The sequence below is a fragment of the Lipophrys pholis genome (genome assembly GCF_963383615.2).
Source record: "Lipophrys pholis genome assembly, chromosome: 5".
NCBI lineage: Eukaryota > Metazoa > Chordata > Actinopteri > Blenniiformes > Blenniidae > Lipophrys > Lipophrys pholis.
This window is the reverse complement of record NC_137628.1, coordinates 30,626,951-30,646,936: the sequence shown is the minus strand read 5'-3', so window position 1 is coordinate 30,646,936 and position 19,986 is coordinate 30,626,951. Positions and strand designations below refer to the sequence as shown.

Below are 19,986 nucleotides of genomic sequence, written 5' to 3'. Positions count from 1 at the left end.
TAGATGGATAGAGTTCGCTGGTGCTGTGTACACCTCCGGACGGCAGGGGGCAGTGTTGCATTTAAAACCTCTACATAATAAAGCGTAAACAAAGAGCTGCCGGAAGCCGCTGTCAGTTTTGTAAGAACACTTAGAGAGAATGAATGAAACTCTATGTTGATCAGCATGGAGTCAGAGGGAGTGGAGGCTCCACAGCAGAGTCCCAAGCCGGAGCTCTCCGCAGCAATGCGAGCTAAGATCGAAAGGAACCGGCAGCGGGCGTTGATGCTCCGTCAAGCCCGGCTGGCGAGTCGCCCTCTGGCCGCCATGGATGGAGCGTCGTCGGCCAAAGTTTCTAAGACTGTGGATTCCGGGGCTGGCTTCTTCATCGAGGAGGAGGAGGATGGAGAGGCAGAGCAGAAAGCCAGGACCGTGGTGCAGCAGCCGGGTATGACTGTGTGTGTGTGTGTGTGTGTGTGTGTGTGTGTGTGTGTGTGTGTGTGTGTGTGTGTGTGTGTGTGTGTGTGTGTGTGTGTGTGTGTGTGTGTGTGTGTGTGTGTGTGTGTGTGTGTGTGTGTGTGTGTGTGTGTGTGTGTGTGTGCGCGTGTGCAGTAGTCCCTGTGATGTGATTGGTGTGTGTGTTTTCAGCTCCTGTGATCGAGCCAGACTACCTCCTGTGTGATGACTGTCACAAACCTTTCATGGACTCGTACCTCAGCAACAGCTTTGACCTGTGTGTGTGTGACAGCTGCAGGTAAACACACTCAAACTTAACCTGCAGTCTTATTGTCACTGTGTGTGGGTGTGGGGGGGCTCTACCATAAAGACTCGACCATAAAGACTTCTTCAACCTTCAGGGACAATGATGTCAAGCACAAGCTGATCTCCAGGACGGAGGCCAAGCAGCGTTTCCTCCTGAAGGACTGCGACCTGGACCAGAGAGAACCTCCACTCAGGTTCACCCTCAAGAAAAACCCTCACAACCCACGGTGGGGGGACATGAAGCTCTACCTGCTGCCCCAGGTGTGGTCAAGCCTCTGAGTTCATGTCCAGCCATGGTCTTTCCTCATTCTCCATTAATCCAGCCGTATTCAACCTTTATGACCATTTTCTGGAGCTGCAGAACATTCGAAATGAAGATAAAAACCAACTTGTCAATTCACATGTATAATTTTCCCATATAAGCCAAAATAGTAGTATATTTTGCACTGATGAAAAAAAGAAATTCCACGTCTGTCCACATCAATCTAAATTCTCTTTTAATGCAAGCTGCCTGGCAAGCGACTTTATAAATCAGTTTTCTTTTCAAGATAGCAGCCCTGCAGTAATTTATAAATGTGTTTTCTGCTCAACCAGTGTACAAAGTATGGACGCTGTTGATGTGACGACTGGATTCATGAATGTTTGCCGGCGTTCCAGGTGGAGAAGAGGTGTCTGGAGGTCTGGGGCTCAGAGGAGGCTCTGGAGGAAGCCAGAGAGACGAGGGAGGAGAACAGAGAAGAGCAGAAACAGAAGCGCTTCAACAAGAAAGTCAAAGGTTGGTTTTTGTTGTTTAGCACAATGCTTGACAATACATGTGTGCATAATTGTGTATATATATATATATATATATATATAAATATATGTGTGTGTGTCAGAGCTGCGCAGAGCGGTGAGGAGCAGCATGTGGACCAAAGACACCTCGGTTCACCAGCACCACTATGGCCCAGAGGAGGTGGTGGATCCAGAGGAGGACCTCTACAAGAAAACCTGCAGCAGCTGTGGACATGAACTGACCTACGAGAAAATGTAGAGACACCAACAGACTGTTACTCATTCGACTGGAACAAAGAACCAAGACTCTTTAACCTTATTGTTTGTTTGACTTTTTTTTTGTTAGAAATAAAATACTCTGCATTTTATACACAACAGGCCAAACCATTCTTCCTTGTAATGACGGTGGTCATTCCTCCATATAGCTGTGGTTTGGACTGCCCTCGCTTTACATGCTGACTCAGCATCGCTGTAATTATAGCAAACGTTTCTGCCTTTTCCGTCCAGAACCTGTTGCAGCACATCCTGTCCTCTCTCAGGATTGAACAATTAAGACCAAAAGACTGAAACTTGAAAATCATGTTTTGCATAAAAAAAAAAAATTCAGAAAAGATTTTATGAATCAAACTTCTGCCTTTACAGGGGCAAATCGACTTGTTCTCAATGTCATACTTAAAAATACAAATAAAATCTGATTTTGGGAGTGAAAATATCTGGAGTCAGTTTGTGTAATTAGTAAAATGTGCAGGAGTTTCAATGTTTACAGAAAAGAAAATTGAAGGGATGATTGTTTACTGAACTAGTGTGCAACTGCAGAATGTCGGTTACGCACTAGTTCAGTAAACAATTCAAGCATGAACATTTTCAAAGTCGTTATTTTCAATGGTGTTAAACTGGACATAAGGAGTTTCCAATATGGTGGCGACTCCATTAACCTTTGTACTGCAGAGTAGGACCTTATCGATCCATCTTCTCAGCTCCAGGTCAGATTTTGAACGGTGGAATTGAGCTTGTAGCTCGTTTCAATAATGGTGTGAAAAAAAAGCTGAGATGTAAAAGGACAAGTATGGATTTCATATTTCAAGCTAAAACAATAAAATACAGTTGAAAGGTCTTTAATGATATTAAGCAAAACTCAACATTAAAGGTGTAATTAAATCTCTTCTACAGGCTACTTCACATCAACTTCCATGGTAGAAGCATAAAGTCTATACTCTTCAAAATACACAATAAAAACTGAATTTGCCCGTTAGTGAAAAACCTCAATCGTTTTGTCATCAAATCTTTTGAAACCAACATTGAAAGAACTAGAGGCCACCGAGTCATTTAAAAAGAGAAAACCAACTGGTTCATTTACAAGTGAAATCTGATTTAATGGAAAATAAGCTTTTCCAAGATCTCTCCTGAAAATCATGACTGGTGAGAAATTTCTGCTGTTGAAGTTAATTCAATAGTTTAAAATCTTAGAAAAGCAAATAAAAATATCTGGGAAAGGACATTCAGAGTACTCATGCAGTTTTTAAACATAGAATTTTCTAAAAACAGCAACATTTCAACATCACTTTCTCATTCTAAATGTATTCGTGGGACAACTATGACTTGATCACCAGCAGCAACTTTAAATAGAATCAGGTTGTTCCACTGGTGTTCTTGGAACTGAAAGTCATCCGCTTCACTTAACAGATTTCATACCGTAGCTCTGAACAAGGGGATTCGTCTGCAGACCGTTTTACGGTGATTTTCTGACAACCAAAGGAAAGAACTGTATGACAGGGCGTTTACACAAAGGACCTTTAACAGCAACGTCAGAGGGGTGGAAAGCTTTTCTACATCTCAGACACAGATTGAAATGGAGCACAGAACGTTTCAGATGTCTGCAAAGAAAAGTAATGGAGAACTCTGTCATTATTAATTCAACTTTATTTCCCCAATACATTTACACACAAAAAAATGACCCAAGCTTAAAATCGAAACGTCTCCATTGCATCATCCGTGCTGTCGGCCAGGACCTCGTTACTCTGCAACAACAAAATATTTAGTGGAATTTCAAAAGGTTCTTTCTTCACAAGTAGATTTAGATATTATCAACTGAACTCAAAAGTAATTCCAGACTTACGTTGGTGTATTTCTCCAGGAGATTATGTGCCGCTTCGTACACCGCCTGATTCTCGTGGTGCTGCAGCGTCTCAATGCGGTCCAATGCTCCGAGCTCTTCAATCAGATGACAGAGTCCTCGAGTCTCTCCGGATCTTTCTGCCGCCTGAGGAGTCGTAACAAGCGACAGTCAACCAATCCAACTCCCAGTCAAACCACGTTTTGCCAGAGATCGACGTCCTCACCAGGAAGAGATTGTGGATTGCATCCAGAATGACCAAAACCACTTTGGGGTCTCGGACCTGCAGGAGATTGACGATGGCTTCCAGGGCTCCACTTCGCACCAGAAGGATAATTTGTGCCACAGTGCCCCCGCTGGTGACGTTCGTCACTGCCCACACGGCTTCCCTCTGACTCCTGAAATCCCCCTGGGTTCAAGAAAAGCCAGTAGTGTACCAGTCCAAGTACAGCTGTGTGGACTGAAGAGTAGCTGGTAACTTTAATGGAAGCGGACAAAACCATGTAGAATTTAACACCTTCTCGGCATTTGTCACTTTATAAGTATGATTTCAGGCGAGCAAATAACCTCCATTGCAAACAAAGCTAACTGCTTTTCAGATTCACCTCCTTTTGGAACAAATGTAAACACTTAAAACTTCTCATAAGGGTATTAGAAAGTTGGCTGGACTTCAGGCCCGGTGGAGAGTTTGACTGGAGGTTAACTTCTGCCTGTGTAGCACATGTTCACAGAATTACTTCTGTAAGTTTAGATCTTTTGAGAATATATATACATTTTTTTTTAACAAATCAGAACAACTGTCCAACACAATCTTTTAGGTACTCACAGATCTGAGCAGATCAACCAGAGGAGGAAAAAGGCCACAGTTGATCAGCTGTTGAATTTGCTTCGATGGTCCTGCAGCAATATTGGACAGAGCCCACGCCGCCTCCTTCTGCACACCGGGCTTCGAGTGCCGCAGCAACTTCGGCATGATGTCCAAAAGTCCGGCATCGATCACAGTCTGTGTCTGCGTATCAGAGCCACTCACTATATTGCCAATTGAGCGGAGAGCTGGGGTCTGAAAGTCCCAAACAACAGGATCACTGGTTGTGGAGGACGTATGGCAAGAGCTCTAGGAAGTAAATCTACACTGCAGCCAAGGAAACTACACAGTCTTTATTTCATCTTGAACAGCGATTTGACTATGCAACACCAATTCTGATTGTAGCTGTAAACCAGCTTTAAAGGCTCACCATGACACAAGTGTCGTCGTGGTTCAGCAGTTCTACGAGCCGGGGAACGATCCCAGTCCTCACCACAACTTCAATGCGGTCGTTTTCGCCATCCGAGAGGTGGGAAACTGCCCAGCAGACTTCAGACACAACGTCTTTGTCATTCAGATGGAGAAGTAGAACCAGAGAAGGCAGCATCTGTAGGAAGGACGTATCCAGGACATTCATCTTCCTGGTGCATCAGTATAGGTGTTAGTTTAAGGTGATCACAAAGCGGGGATGAATCTACCTGCTGGACTGCAGAAATGGGGGGATATGGATTCTTGTTCCGGCACAAGTTGGACAATGTCCAAGCCAGATTACGCAGGAAGCCAATCTGCAGTTACAAGTCCAAAGCATTCATTAGTGTTTGTCTGCTCAGCCTCAGTTGTACAGCTTCTGGAGAGGAACTTTCAGAACTACAGCGTCTCAATCTACAAAGCCTCACTAAAGCCCTGAATGGCCAAGTTCGATTTGAAAGGCCCATTTGGGCCTTATTAGAATAGAATTTTGCACCATTTACGCCAGGTTTCCAAAGGTAGATGGCCAGAATTTTCCACTGTAGCTCGCTATGTCGGTTTAAAATAATCTGAGCTTCTTGCACAAGTAGTTTTGTTGCAGGAACAGATACAGAACACAAGTTCTTAAACCTGAGCCAAGGCAGATAACTACAACCAGAGCCTGGTTCGCAATACAGGACAGTTATAAAATTACCCTTCAGTACAAAAAGCTGCACAATCGATGAGTCTACGACATTACCGGACCGTTCTAGTCAAATAACCACAGTTCAGCAGCTTAACTACAAATCAAGTCTGTACCACACAAGTGAAAGAGTGCAGCGCTGCACAAACTAAATTCCTAAAATGACAAGTGACTTACTGGCGTGTCAGGAGAAATGCGCGCCAGTAAAGCAGGGATTGCGTTGCATTCAATCAGGACATCTCGATAAATGGGACCATCCCCTGTTGAGACCATGGTTAAGATATATTGTTAAGCAGTCCCTTCTCTTAACTGCACAAATTAAAATGACCTCAGGAAAGAGTGCAGCTTCAGTCAATACTCCACCTGCAATGTTTCCAATAGCCCAAATCGCCTGTTCACTGATGTGCAACATTGGTGAGGAGAGCAATGCGATGAAAGCTGGTACAGCACCATGGTCCACCACCTAAACAAGAGGTCATACGTGCTTCTACTGCAGCTGAAGTAATCACTGCTGCCACATCAAGCTAAGGGATAGAGATGAACTTCTTTACAGTTCTTTTTTGTTCAGGAAAACTACTCCAGAAACTGTTACTTTGACCTGTTTTGTATGCCAAGATGTCCCAGAGGCAACGTTTGTCAGAGCCCACGCTGCCTCAAACTGCAAAGTGGGCTCGTCCTCCATAGAGAGGAAGGCCACAAAGCGGGCCAGCAGGCCAGCATCGATGATCTCCTTCATCGGGGAGCTGTGCTCCACAGAAAGCAACTTCCTGAAAGTAGAGCGAAAACCTGGCTTCATACATTTGTTCCCTCAGTTATGGTCTCATTAAAATCACATTTGCCCAAGATGCTTTAAAACAAAAAAGGATTTATTTCATTGTTCACAAGTCAAAGTTCCTGGTCCAACATAGACGACTGGTTTCGCCAAACAGCTGGTCTACTGGGAGTTTGGGAGATTTTTGATGGAACACCAAAATCCTTTTTATAAAAGTTCTTTGATATTTAGTGACATCTTTAAGGAATGTGCAATAAACCAATCTAGTGCAACTCCTGTCTTTGTGATCTATCGGTGGCACCTGACCATTTAAAATGTTTGTTCTTATTTTTCTCTGTCACTTTAAAAGTCTAAATTGAGCCTTTTGCAGAATAATCTCATTCTTGTGTACACCTATGGTGTGACAATAAAACTATATCTGTCCATCTTTGACTGTTAATACATTTAACTCAAACTTGCCAAAAAATAAAATGTCCAATTATAGATCCTGGAGGGACAGAAGATGAAATCAAATTATGCATGTATAACATAACTAAACCCAGGCCTGAAGCTCGTAAACAATGAGAACAAGTTCTAGTAGCTCACCTTGCTGCCTGGCAGCCTCTGATTTGAGACAGTCTGCAGTCGCTGTTCACGTCCCTGATGACGTCTTCCAGGGACGCAGGGGAACTCTAGAACGACAGACACGCTTTTAATCACATTTCATCTGCTTCAAGCTACTCAGCGTCTCCCTGAACTCACCTGGTCTTGAGAGCTGAGGTCTGAATAAAGAGCCTCTTCGTCGGGCAGAGAAGAGAGAGTTATATTCCTCCTCTTCATGATATGATCGTTCTTGTGAGCTTTGCGCAAACTTACGCACATGGCGATCCGTTTGTCTCTCAGTTTCTACAAGCAAAGAAAAAAAAAAGAAAAGTAAAAGAAAAAAAAAAAAAAGGGAATTAAAAATGTATTTAAAGTAGAAGTACACTTACTGCTGGATCTCTGCCCTTGTTTTTGAATTTGGAGAGCCGCTGTCCGGTGCAGGCGGTGGCCATGGTGGATGGGGACGAGCTGCCGGACCGTCACAGGTGAAATCTCTACAAATCAATCCGCACAGGTTCAAATAGACCGAGCTGCTCACAGGTGAGTCTAATAAGCTTTAATTGTTATGGGCGCCTTCTTTCTCTCTTTCTCTTTTTTTCCCAGGTAATTCATTCAGTAAACAGAAAAACTCCCACCAGCTCAAAGTCTGTGGGCGAAAAAAAACATGTGCAGGTCCAACTCATATCTTCACTATATTATTTAAAGTTCATGGAAGAATAAGGAAATAAAATGGGAAATTGTATCCGATGTTTTAAACATTCTGATATGTTGAGATATTTACGAATTATTTGCTGAAAATAGAGAATGAAAGCTTCAAATGTGTCTGTTAATTTGTAATATAGTTTTTAAATATATGAAAGTGTCAAAATAACATTTCGGTCATATTTGCTTTGCATATCGATCTTCCTCATTTGTTTAAAAACAAAGAAATACTCGTCATACTTATGCTCACTTCACTTTCTTGAATGTTTGGAGGTTTATTATCCCAAATGTGTTGTTGACACAAGAAAAAGAAATGTTCAAAATAACTTATGGCTGCTTCAAGCTGTTTTTACACGTAAAATTGCAAACCTGAAGTGGACAGATTGACTTGAAATCCAACCCCCAGAAAATCTGATTAATCGACCAAGTGCAATTGCCTCACGTGGACGTTAGATGGCGGCAGAACATAACAAAGGCCTTCTGCACGTGAATTTGTGTTTGATAGGATCAGCAGCGTCTTTGCTCATGACAAAAGATTTGAACTGTATCTGCAAGTTGATGTGTTTTATTTGGACAAATAGGGGAACACAAATTTTTATTTTATTTTTGTTCGTTTGTTTGTTTTTGTTGTGAGGGGATTCCTTATTGATCGTCTTGGGGAAATTATTTCACTTCATGTAATCCATCCTATTCACAGTGAACCTGAACTCTACATGCTGGAAGCAGTGGGCTGCCATCGTGGGACCCACGGTGGTGATCTGTTGCCTCACTTCACTAACATCTGGGCCACCATTGGTCATAAGCTGGTTTTTATGTCGGTTTAGAAAGAGTTAAAAGTTGATCCAAAACAAGAAGGAGTTGAAATAAAAAGGATTAAAAACATGTAAAAGAAGAACAAGAGTGATGTACGACAAGAGAGGGACATGAAATATTATGCAGAATTTGGTCCGCCTGGATCACTACTCACTAACAATGTCAGTTATGGTTGATCCATCCTTGGGTTAGTTTACCGAACCGGAGTGCTGGACCCCAGCATGATAAGCTCCAAGCTTTTTATGGCTGTCCATTTTTTATTATAGTTTATAATTTTGCACAATTCATGCACAAGTCACAATCATTCTTGTATGTGTGAAATTGTGGAAAATAAATAAATGAAAATGAAATGAAATAGTGACAGTGATGGAGTCGAGTGTTCCTCTGTAACAGACAGGAAGGGCTGAACAATGGCAACTGAACTGACGGCTTCCCCTGACCGACTTATAATCACTTCCCCTTGAGAACACACACACACGCACGCACGCACACACACACACGCACACACAGACTCGTGCTGTATAAACACACTCATTCTTTCTGCACCTTCTCCACCAGGAGCAACAGTCGGTCATAACCCTCGTCAATGGTTTTTCTCTAATGCAACATCTTTCTCACACTGAACGCACACAAAACACTTTTTTAACCGTTGGTTTCCTATTTTATGTGTAAAGATTTTTTATCAATAAATATTAAAATGATCTTTTAGTGGGCTGCTTTTATTTAAGAGCTGTGAATTGGCCGGGTTATTTTGATGCTCTCAGAAGGATTAAAACTGTAAGAAGACGTCACTCCGTCCCACATGTCTATCATGTCCATCATGTCTGCACAATACAGACAGAACAAAGGTGGATAAGACAGTTTGTGGCCAGCAGGTCAGGTTTGTTCACCTCGGCAGGCCATTAACATGTGCAAGGTGAAAGGGACAGTATTTCATGTCTTATCGCTCAGTGTTCTTCTCCCTGCGTCACTGGTAGTGATTTTCCTCTGTCAGGGACGGGAAACCAGAAAGGATTAACAGAGATGGATGGTTTCATTTGTTCTCATGCACTCTGACTACTTCTTTTATTGTCACTGGCCCAGAGGTCAGGGTGTCCTCCAGTGAGCAGACAAGCAACTGCTACCTGAGGCATCAATGTACTCCATCATTTTTACACTTAATTGCACAGCTAAACATCCACAGGTTGATGAAAGTATGTTGTTTCTTTGTGTGTTTAAAAATCACCTGTTGCATTGCAGTGTGTGTGGGGGGGAATGTGTGCTTGTGTATGCGTGTTGGCCTTGTGACCTGGAAGTGCTTATGGTTCCTCTGAGACTCGCTGAGGGGCGTGAAGTGTTTCTGCCCTGCCGTCGTCTTCGACCTGCTTGTTAGTGTGAACAATGTGAAGTGATTAAGGGAAATTCCACTGTGCAGGTTGAGGGCTTCCAAAGTACGTACAGACACACACACACACACACACACACACACACACACACACACACACACACACACACACACACACACACACACACACACACACACACACTAAAAAGAACTCAGAATATTTTTATCATGTTTTCTCTAATGTTTTCAGTTTTCTAAACATATTTTTTGCACTTTATGACATAATTTGCTCTACAGAGTATGAATGCTCTGTATGCAGTGACATTGTTATTTATATTTATTATGATAATGACGGTTAAGGATCACAGTAAAGGTGTGAGTGGCAGAGCCTGAGAGTGTATGTGGAGGCTAAAATGTGACATTCAGAGTTTTGTCCTCCGGAACTTCAGGCTCAGCTTCCTGCAGTGAAAACGTCTCCACAGATATCAGAGGATGTTTCTGGGGAGTGGATTGCTGCTTCTTCTCCCTCTTGGTCAGTGTGTGGCTGCTCTGCTGCTCATGTCCAACTCTTAATATCTCAGTTTTTTTTTATCCTGGAGTGTAAACCCAGGTACAGATGAAGTTTCTAAGTTTTCCAACCTGCTTGTTTCTTTACAAAACTTGTATTGTTCCGATACTGAATTTGCTTGTTTTAGAAATTTGTCTCGACGTCGATATTGAATTTTGGGAAGATGAACAGAAAGACGTCTGTTGACGATGCAATAAAACATCAAACAGCCACGATGACAGTTATACTCCACCAGCAGTGAGTATTTTCTGAGAAGAGGTTCAAAATTGAAGTGCTTCAACTGTGACTGTGGCCTCAGTAATATTGACGGTGTCCCCTCTTTTGTCTCTGTTCTTTGCTCCAGCCTTTCTTTCCTTCCATCTTGTCATCCGTCTCTCTTCACTTCTCCCCCTCCTCCTCCTCCTCCTCCTCCTCCTCCTCCTCCTCCTCCTCCTCGGTTCTCAGATCAACTTGAGGTGTCTATGGGAAATCATTGGTATGGATTGTTCTGCAGTGCTGCGTCAATACACACACACACACACACACACACACACACACACACACACACAGTACAGCACAGGGATGTTGCAGCCCCCCTTTTGGCAGTTTAAAGTGCGTTGCTCCGCGAGTTGCAGGAACAAGTCAGATGCGCTGATTTCCAAACAACGATGACAAGCAGTCATGCAGCGTGGCAAAGACAAAGGTGTGCCTTGTCTGTCCCTAAAAGTCAACGGCTCTCAGATATCAAAGCAATGAAGAGAACATGAACCACACAACAGGATGTGGGTTGGAGCGACAGATTTCTCTGTATGCGTGTGTTATTTACATGAACGTATCAAAGGATCGAGGGAATTTCCGTTAAAAAAGACGGAAAAATGTGATATTGGTGTCAGAAATATTTGAAATTCTTAGACATGCACCTTTTTCTGATGCTGTTTGCAATTTCTGCGTGGCATCCAGCCTCCTTGCATTTCAGACATCTCCCCCTTTTGCCCTTCTCTTTCTCCTTCTCTTTCTCCTTCTCTTTCTCCTTCTCTTTCTCCTTCTCTTTCCTCATCAGATCGACATTTAGCTCCAGTCTATTAATATTTCATGCGGCCACTCCAATACCTGCCTATCAATAACCGAGACAAGACACACCTCAGGTCCAATCCGTCATACTCATCATTGACCAAGCTGCAGTGCTGTGCGTGCGTGCGTGCGTGCGTGCGTGCGTGCGTGCGTGCGTGCGTGCGTGCGTGTGTGTGTGTTGATAGATCATTTGCTTCTGCTGACAAAGCCCCTGATATAAACGGGCTCAACAGCAGGGAGATTGAAAAGAGCCATTTATCATTTCCTGCAGAAACACACCGTCACACCTTTACGCGTGCACACACACACACACACACACACACACACACACACACACACACACACACACACACACACACACACACACACACACACACACACACACACACACACACACACACACACACACACACATGCACATTTACATAGACCTCTTCAGATTATTTCTCACAATAGAGCACAAGAGCAATAAGTTTAAAGGTTTATAGGACACAACATGTAGTTACAACAATAAAATGAGACTATAATTATAAACTTAAAAACTTTAACAGCATAAAAATCTGTTATGGCACCAGAGACCATCAGGGGGTTAAAGCATATTGCATAGACTTTTTAATAGACCTCATATACACACACCTGGTTGTATATAATCATGTTAGTTTAATAATTCTCTAAATTTTAAAGTTTTCTGATGGATTCTTTACATTCCCTGACGTGAGCGTGCTGTTCACTATGGATTATTGAGATTTAGACTGAGGTGCTTCTTTCAAGTCAACATCTCAGCTTTAGATGTTAAACCTGCAGAGCTGACGCAGTCTTTTCAAAGCAAACTAACCATGCCTCCATATTGGACCTGCATTTTGACACGGCATCATTTCTGTCTTGAATCAGACATTTTAGGTCAGCATGTCTTGTTATTATCACGATTACGTCACTTGTTGGCTGTAAACACAAACTGTCAGAAACATGACTGTTGATACAGTATGATAAATTACACACAACTTAGTATTGTTGGTACTTATTAGAGATGTTGTACATGGTATCATATGTGTGACTTTCTGAACTTGAAAAAGCTGCTTAAGCTTGTCATTTACACTGGATGGAGAATCTAATGAGTGAACATGAGGTTGCAAAACTAGAACAGAGATTCCAAAAGGATTGTGACGATGTTGAAACGTGAATAAATATTTGCAGTTTTCATGAACCTATATTCTTTTCATAGATTTTTTATTTTATCTTATTAACAGTATCATCTTGACATGTCTCAAACATTTTGATACACGGGCAGCTGGAGAAGTACTACTGCAAAAGTAAACATGTCATATATACAGTCCAAATGGACCTCAGGGTGTCCAAACCAGGAAAATGAGAACATATACAGCAACAAACACAGAAACGGTTGCTGTTATATTTATGGCAAAATACACAAATGCATTGTGAACAAGTTCATATTTGATACACTTTTTTACAAGATTTAAAACTTGAAATTTGAAAGAAAAAAAAGCCTAAACTCATAATCCACCATGTTTCACAATGTCACTCTTAGTATGACTTTAATGCTAAAGCTGTTTCTTCAGCAAATAGTTATTGACAATCTAACTGTCCCTCGACTCTCTTGAAGTTGTTTTGGGATTCGGTATCAGGTTTTGCCCTCCGCTAACGTTGTGATCCCCCGGTGGACAAACGAGGAACAGCAGGTATCTTTTTCAAGAAATTGTTGTTATTGTCCCTGGCAATTTTCTTTTGCCAGATTTGGAGTGCAGACCGCATGTTTCACACCCATAAGCTGAGGTAGGAAGCAACAGGTGAATTGTTTAACGGTCTCTCAGAAGAAATTATACAAAAATGTGCATGAATGTGTTAAAAGCCGTTGCAAAGACAGTTCGGAACAATTTGAAAGGTGTGTTCTTCAACATGAACTTGACTTTGGACATAATCCACTACACAACAGAATAACTTTTTCTCATTCTGCATTTAGTACCTTTGGAATATTTATTTTAATGTGTGATTTTGAAAATTGTATATTTGTCCACTTCAAGTACAGTTTTAAAAATTACATATTATTATTGTCAGGAATGACAATGACACTGAACAATTAAATAGTATGGATATATTACACATATGTTGAATTCATAGTCCTGTCAATATTGAACTTTCTGAATTATAAAAGAAAATAAACTATTTGGTGGGAATTGGGCAAAATGATTAATTTACTCTTTGAGTAGCTGGTTACCTCAGCAATTGTTCATTTCACATTCATGTGATTTACTATGAGGGGGTAACTCACTCCTCACACAACTCACAACTTTTTCAAAAAGTTTCATAATCCTGAAACTTCGCGCTGTGGACCACAGACTGCATTGGTGCAGGAACATTTAAAAATAAATCTGTGAATAGTTTGATATGTACAAATAAAAGCTGTGTTATGCAAAGAACAAGTCAAATATAAAAACTTCTCAATAACATTTCTGTTTTCTTTCAAATAAACTGGAGTAAAATGAAAAAACAAAATGTTCTGTGGCCAGATGACCTGAAAGGAAAGTTCTTTTTGAATGATGAAACTTGTTTAACTGAGTTGCCAACAAAGGCAACTACCGTTGAGGTGAGTGCAGGATTTCAGATGTAGTTGAATCCCGTGATTCCTAACAATCGGCTGCACAGACACAGATGTGCAGAAGGTGATGTCTGTGGCGCTGCTGCTGTTTGTGAATGCAGTAAAGGGTATTGGGGAGCCTGTGTTGTTTTGTCCTGCAGACGCTCCGGTCCAACCATCATCAACAAGCAAACGTGAGGTTTGTTTTAATCCACCTGTGCGCCTTCAAAGCAACTGCGCTTTTTCAGCACATTGGTGACATGCAGTAAAAAGTGAAAGCAATAGACAGTTTGTGGACAAAGCACACCAATAATCCAGTGCAAACAAAGTAACCGAGACAGTTATCACACATTGGATCGTTTTTCTGCACCCACTTATCCTGCGCTCTTCGCCCGCATGCCAAGTGCTGCTGATCGTTCAGATCAACACATTAATGAGTAAAACAGCAACGAATGAAGACTGAGCACTTCCTTCTTTGCTTTGCTTTTGGGTTTTTTTTCTTTTGTGGATAGTTTTTGCAGTTGCACGTACCCTGGAAAACACTGAGTGGCATTATCCGTGGATCAGCCGACTCCCCGTAACAAGAAAGGGAATCAAAGAGGTGGGAGAGACGAGGAGGGGTGGAGAGGTGGAGAACTTCAAAGGTGAACACAGAGTTCACACAGATATGAGGCTCAGACAAGAGGGCAGGGCCTCCGCCCAAAAAAGAAAGAGGGTAGAACTGAGAACATACATGTAACATACACACAGTGGGGGGGGGGGTTACCGGTACTGTCAACAATGACATGGTTCATTCTCTTCATTCTCCATGTGTGTCATCTGTGTGCAGCGAAAGCCAGCTGGTGGGCAGAGAAGAGGAGCTGGAGCTTTAGGGGTCCAGTCAGGACTCTGGAGGATGAGACGGTGTGTGTGTGCGTGTGTGTGTGTGTGTGTGTGTGTGTGTGTGTGTGTGTGTGTGTGTGTGTGTGTGTGTGTGCGGGGGGGGGGGGGGGGGGGGGTGAGTCAGATATCAGGTGTATGTGCACTGAGAGGCCTCCTTTGCATGGGCACCCTATTCACCCCATGTTGCTTGTCGCTGGACAAAGACGGGGACTCTGGGACTCCGCTGGTCCACAAACTGGCCGGGTAACACTAGAAGGCCTTAATGGCTCGGAGATGAAGGGGAGATGGTTAAAGGAAGATTACAACATGGGAAAACGCCAAGTTGAAAACATGGTTTTCTGATAAGTTCAGGGCTGCCAGCCACAAAATCAGGCCCCCCCCCCCTGCCCTCAGTCTTTGTAAGAAATCATTATCAACAAGTTCAAAATAACTGACTCTACTATTTTATTTAATATCGGAATAAAAGTCTCGGTCTGAAAATAGCAGATCCATTTCTCAATTTATGGAGTATGTGGTTACTCAGTATGATTCTAATACTTCTGATTATTATTGTATGAAGAGAAACAAGAGTTTACTTTTAAAATCTTCATAAAAATATAAACTCAACTGTCCATCCATGTATTATACCCTCTCTTTCCATAAAAGTGTTGCATGATCCAACATGGCTTCATTTTACTTAAAAAAGATGCCTTTCTTCTTTCTGTAAACTTTTTTTTCTTTGTTTTATCTTGTCAATATATCATTTCCAACAAAATGCCAGGCTATAATCTCCCAGAAGGCTGAAGGCTATCAGGTAAACTGATGGGTACTGAGATTACGATATCGTTTGTGATCAATTCAAACTCTTAAGTAAATGATGTTTATGTCTTTGTGCTTTGAGATTTGTTCTTCCGAATAACAATCCTCTTTCTTTTGCCCTTGATTCATATCAGCTAGGCCATTTTCTTTCTTAGTCTTTTGTATCACAACCTAATTATCTCTTCTATTTTGTTGCCCTTCTGCCAATTCTTCAATTGCTCACTGACCTAAGACAACTTTTGCTACAGCTGTGTGTGTGATCAGATCAAACGAGACTGTGTGTATGAAACTGATCCTTGTTTCAGCGCCACACTGTCCCCACACAACAAAAGCGGTAAAATTTATGAAAGAGAAGACGTCGTGATTTCTGTATTGTTCTGTGCATTTTACTGCCGTCACATACCTGCTGCAAAGAGTGGAATCCAAACAATAATTACCATACCTGGCTGACATACAGACAGACGTGTCTGTGTGTGCAGGGTGTGAACTACGCGGGGGGATGGGGGGGGTGATTTGTGAAATTTTGGGGGGGTCTCTAAAATGTTGGTGAAATGCTGTTTTTTCCTATGCATTTCCTTTTTGTTTGTTTTCAGTTATGCCATGATCATGTTTTAAATTAGACTATTTTTATGTATTTTTATTAGTGCATGAGGGTGAATCTTCACTCTGTCACTTGAATAAAGTTGCTGGCCTGCATGCAGTTCTTGTCCTCACCATTGAAGTGTGGGGGCGCTAGTCTTAAATGTCACTTTAAATCAGACAGCCGCTCAATTTCAAACAAGAAAACCTGGTAAATGTTGGATTTCCTAATATGTAAAATAATGTGGGGGACTCTGAGGAGCAGCAACAGAAGCTGATCCAGGTCTGCGGAGGCTTCTGTCTGAAGGTAATGTCTATAAACTGTATTATTAATATTCAGCACTGTGTTGTATATGATGGTACTGAGGACTGGATCTCTGGTAGTCTGGACCTTTTCTTTCCTCATTCTGATGGTCATGTGTGTTTAATGTCAATTATTGGTTTGTTGACGCGTGTTAACGTATTTCAGAGGTTATTTTGTACATGTTAATGTGCATTTGATTCCCAGTGGAGTCGCACCTTTTTCATTGACGTTCATATGACGTCCAGAGAAGACGTCCATGCAATATCATGGAAATTCATACTAAAAACTTTAATTGTGGATTTTTTTCCTCCAGTTTTGGCTGAGTGGGGAAGACAAGTAGGCCTTATAATGAATGCGAAGAATTTTATGATTTTGTGGCTGGATGGTGGGTAAATAACTGACCGAACGATGTCGTGCTGCAGAATAGCACTGATCTGTTTAAACACGTCATTGATTAATACTTTCAGAAATCCTGAGCTGAAACGGGAGCATGAAGAGCCAGAGGAAGAAATGAGGGGAGATGGAGAGAGAGCAAGCGATGGTGGTTCGGGTTGGAAACAAGTCAACACATCAAAGAGCAGAGGAAGAAGGGAACAGCTGGTCAGTGTCTGTGTACATGAACACACCTTCAAAGGAGACCCTGGATGTGCTGGACCACCTGACTTCAAGCGCCGGTATAGGGACACATGGTGCACAACTCTCACATACACATACAGTATGCTGTGCATGCTAAGCCCACCTGTCACACACTCTTTGCATGGGCCTGCGTGTGTGTGTGTGTGTGTGTGTGTGTGTGTGCGTGTGTGTGTGTGTGTTTCTTGTCAGTGATTAAAAACACACAAAAGTCCCACACAAATAAATCAGTGGCTCTGTGGAGGTTTCAGGCTGTTCATGTTCTGACATGTTCAGGCTCAATGCAGCCGGCCGGCCTGGATTTCATCTTCACTGGAGGAGAGAACCAGATGGGAGCATTAACGCGAAGCCACAAACACACTGATGAGCAGTATTTTTCTCTGCACAGTTGGGGATGAAGTATCAAACCTTTATTTGTAATGTCGTTGTGTTATTTGTTTTAATAGGAAATGTTTGTTGGAAGTTTTGAGAGAAAGAAATGGAGTCACAGTTTTTGGTTATTTGCTTGTGAGCTGCTGTTAAAGCAAACATTCACATGAATTAAATCAACTTGTCTAAATTTAAAAAAAAGTTTATCTTTTGCTATAAACTGTTTAAATTGAGTGTAATGTATTGCTGCAAATGTCTCTACAGTGACCAAACACTTACTACAGTAAACTTTCACACTGCATGCAACGACATTATAAAGTGATCATTTATCAGTTCTTGTACTTCGTCATCACTCCAGCTCTGCCTCTCATTTCTGTAACTTCTTCCTCGTCTTCTTCAGCTTCCTCAGGCTGTTGGCTTTGTTTCTTCTCAAAATCTAACAGGTGCTCCATGAAGATACCTTTGGTTTAATACCTCTGCCAGCATTTCACCCTGGAAAAGAACCGCACCAGAGTTCTGTTAAACGTAAAGCATCCTTGAAGAAAAAGCTGCTGTGACGTCATCGTCTTTCCTATTTGGGAAGCTTCAATAGTAACAGTCACCAATTAATGTTTTCAGACTGTGGGTTTGAATCAACGTGTCCAGAGTGAATCCATGACGAAAGTACCTCTGATATTCTCACTGAGGGGAGATTATTAACCTCTTCAGCTCCTTGTGGCTGAAATAGAAACTGGAACTTTTGAATTTATAAAGTCTGTATTGATCACTTTGCACATAATCATTTGATTTGATGAAAGTTATGAAAGACTTGTTGCTGAGGTGTATCAGCTGATTAAAGCACCATTCAGTTCAGATGACATGCAGAATCATATTTCTTTATTTTAAAGGGACATTTTCTACACACTTATACTCGTCACTGCATTTATCTAACCCAAACTCTGAAATCAAAACAAGTCTTTATTCTTCAATATGATGACTTACATCAGACATGTGCCCTCAAGCCTAAACTTTGCAGCCAATAAGCCAATTTCCAAAAAGCGAATAAAATATTATTTACACAGTAATTTTAGGATGACAGTTAATTTGGCCACTTTTGAAGCAGGTAAGCTTCTCCATAATACTATATTATCATTATATATATTTATAAAAGTGAAACGAAATACATGCATGATGATTAAAATGAGAAACCTTTTCATTAAATTAGATAGATCGCAAGTCCTTAGAGGAGATATGTTCAGTCAGTTTTGAGGAGGATGTTTTTACAGCTCTGACATTCATCAAACTGGCCCATCGCTGATTTACATTCAATTTCCTTTTGTTTTCATTAGATTGACAGATTTCTGTAGTATTGTGACAGTGTGAATACCTGTACCACACACACACACACACACACACACACACACACACACACACACACACGCACACACACACACACACACACACACACACACACACACACACACACACACACACACACACACACACACACACACACACACACACACACACACGCACACACACACACACACACACACACACACACACACACACACACACACACCACTCTTATCAGAAGATCAGGACATGAGTGATCACTGATTTTCAAAGCCAGGGAGTTTCCTCTCCTGACTCCTCTGTTAGGTGTGTGTGTGTGTGTGTGTGTGTGTGTGTGTGTGTGTGTGTGTGTGTGTGTGTGTGTGTGTGTGTGTGTGTGTGTGTGTGTGCGTGCGTGCGTGCGTGCGTGCGTGCGTGCGTGCGTCCGTGCGTGCGTGTGTGTGTGTGTGTCCCGTATTGCCATAGCTACAGTCTTTATTGAGCTGCAACAGCATGTATGTATAAGACGAGCATTCTTTGGCCCTGCTGCCATTTCTTCTGCAATCACTCAGACCTTGGATGCTTTTCCAGATACTGCCTGTCACCTCCGCGTGCCGTAACTCCTCAGGTATGGATACTGTCATCACAGGCAAACAGGCAAACACCTTTCTGTGTCTTCCTCTACACCTTTGTTGAAATCTCTGTGTGTTTGAAGAGAAATCCTGGGTGAGACCGAGGTGTCACAGCCGTAAAATAAGACGCGATCAAATGCTTTCGATCCGTGTGCGAGTTTGTGCGTGTATTCGCTGCCGTGACTGACAAGAACAAACCCAGTGAATAACATCATAATCATTACACCAGAGTTCATATGTTCATACAGAGCTTTAATTATACAGTTTAGGCCACCTTTTTATTTTTGTTGCTTTTAACTGCTGTGCAAACACCTGGTTCCAGATTATCTACAAAAACAAGTTGATCTTTAAGTATGACTTCTTTTTAAATGTCCCCTCAGATGTCTAAAGGAATACAATACATGAAGGGCTTAATAGAGATACAATGGAAACAAACACCTCTTTAAGATGGATTTAAAATTATAGCAATGCAAGAGTCTAGTCATGAAAGC

General features: G+C 41.9%; 2 protein-coding genes across 2 annotated transcripts; one reads left to right on the top strand and one right to left on the bottom strand.

The window, feature by feature from the left end:
- The first annotated feature begins 72 nt into the window (after nt 1-72).
- Nucleotides 73-2,218, top strand: xpa (xeroderma pigmentosum, complementation group A). Its single transcript, XM_080464418.1, has 5 exons — nt 73-427; nt 628-733; nt 837-1,002; nt 1,399-1,516; nt 1,617-2,218. Exons 1-5 carry the CDS (start codon nt 154-156, stop codon nt 1,769-1,771), a joined length of 819 nt encoding a protein of 272 aa, XP_080320544.1. The 5' UTR covers nt 73-153; the 3' UTR covers nt 1,772-2,218.
- Nucleotides 2,219-3,473: 1,255 nt separating this feature from the next.
- On the bottom strand, nt 3,474-7,386 carry kpna7 (karyopherin alpha 7 (importin alpha 8); the record flags this gene model as incomplete). Its single annotated transcript, XM_080464579.1, has 12 exons — nt 3,474-3,530; nt 3,629-3,772; nt 3,852-4,034; nt 4,452-4,685; nt 4,861-5,037; nt 5,129-5,215; nt 5,758-5,840; nt 5,944-6,043; nt 6,179-6,347; nt 6,938-7,023; nt 7,094-7,237; nt 7,324-7,386. The coding sequence occupies 12 exons, from the start codon at nt 7,384-7,386 to the stop codon at nt 3,474-3,476; spliced, it is 1,527 nt and encodes a 508-aa protein (XP_080320705.1).
- Between the last annotated feature and the right edge of the window lie 12,600 nt (nt 7,387-19,986).

What these genes read in the sequence shown, in the direction of transcription:
- xpa (XM_080464418.1), top strand. Translation starts at nt 154, where the DNA reads ATGTTGATCAGCATGGAGTCAGAGGGAGTGGAGGCTCCACAGCAGAGT. An exon ending in GACCGTGGTGCAGCAGCCGG is followed by an intron (nt 428 to 627) that starts GTATGACTGTGT and finishes GTGTGTTTTCAG; the next exon opens with CTCCTGTGATCGAGCCAGAC. An exon ending in TGTGTGTGTGACAGCTGCAG is followed by an intron (nt 734 to 836) that starts GTAAACACACTC and finishes TTCAACCTTCAG; the next exon opens with GGACAATGATGTCAAGCACA.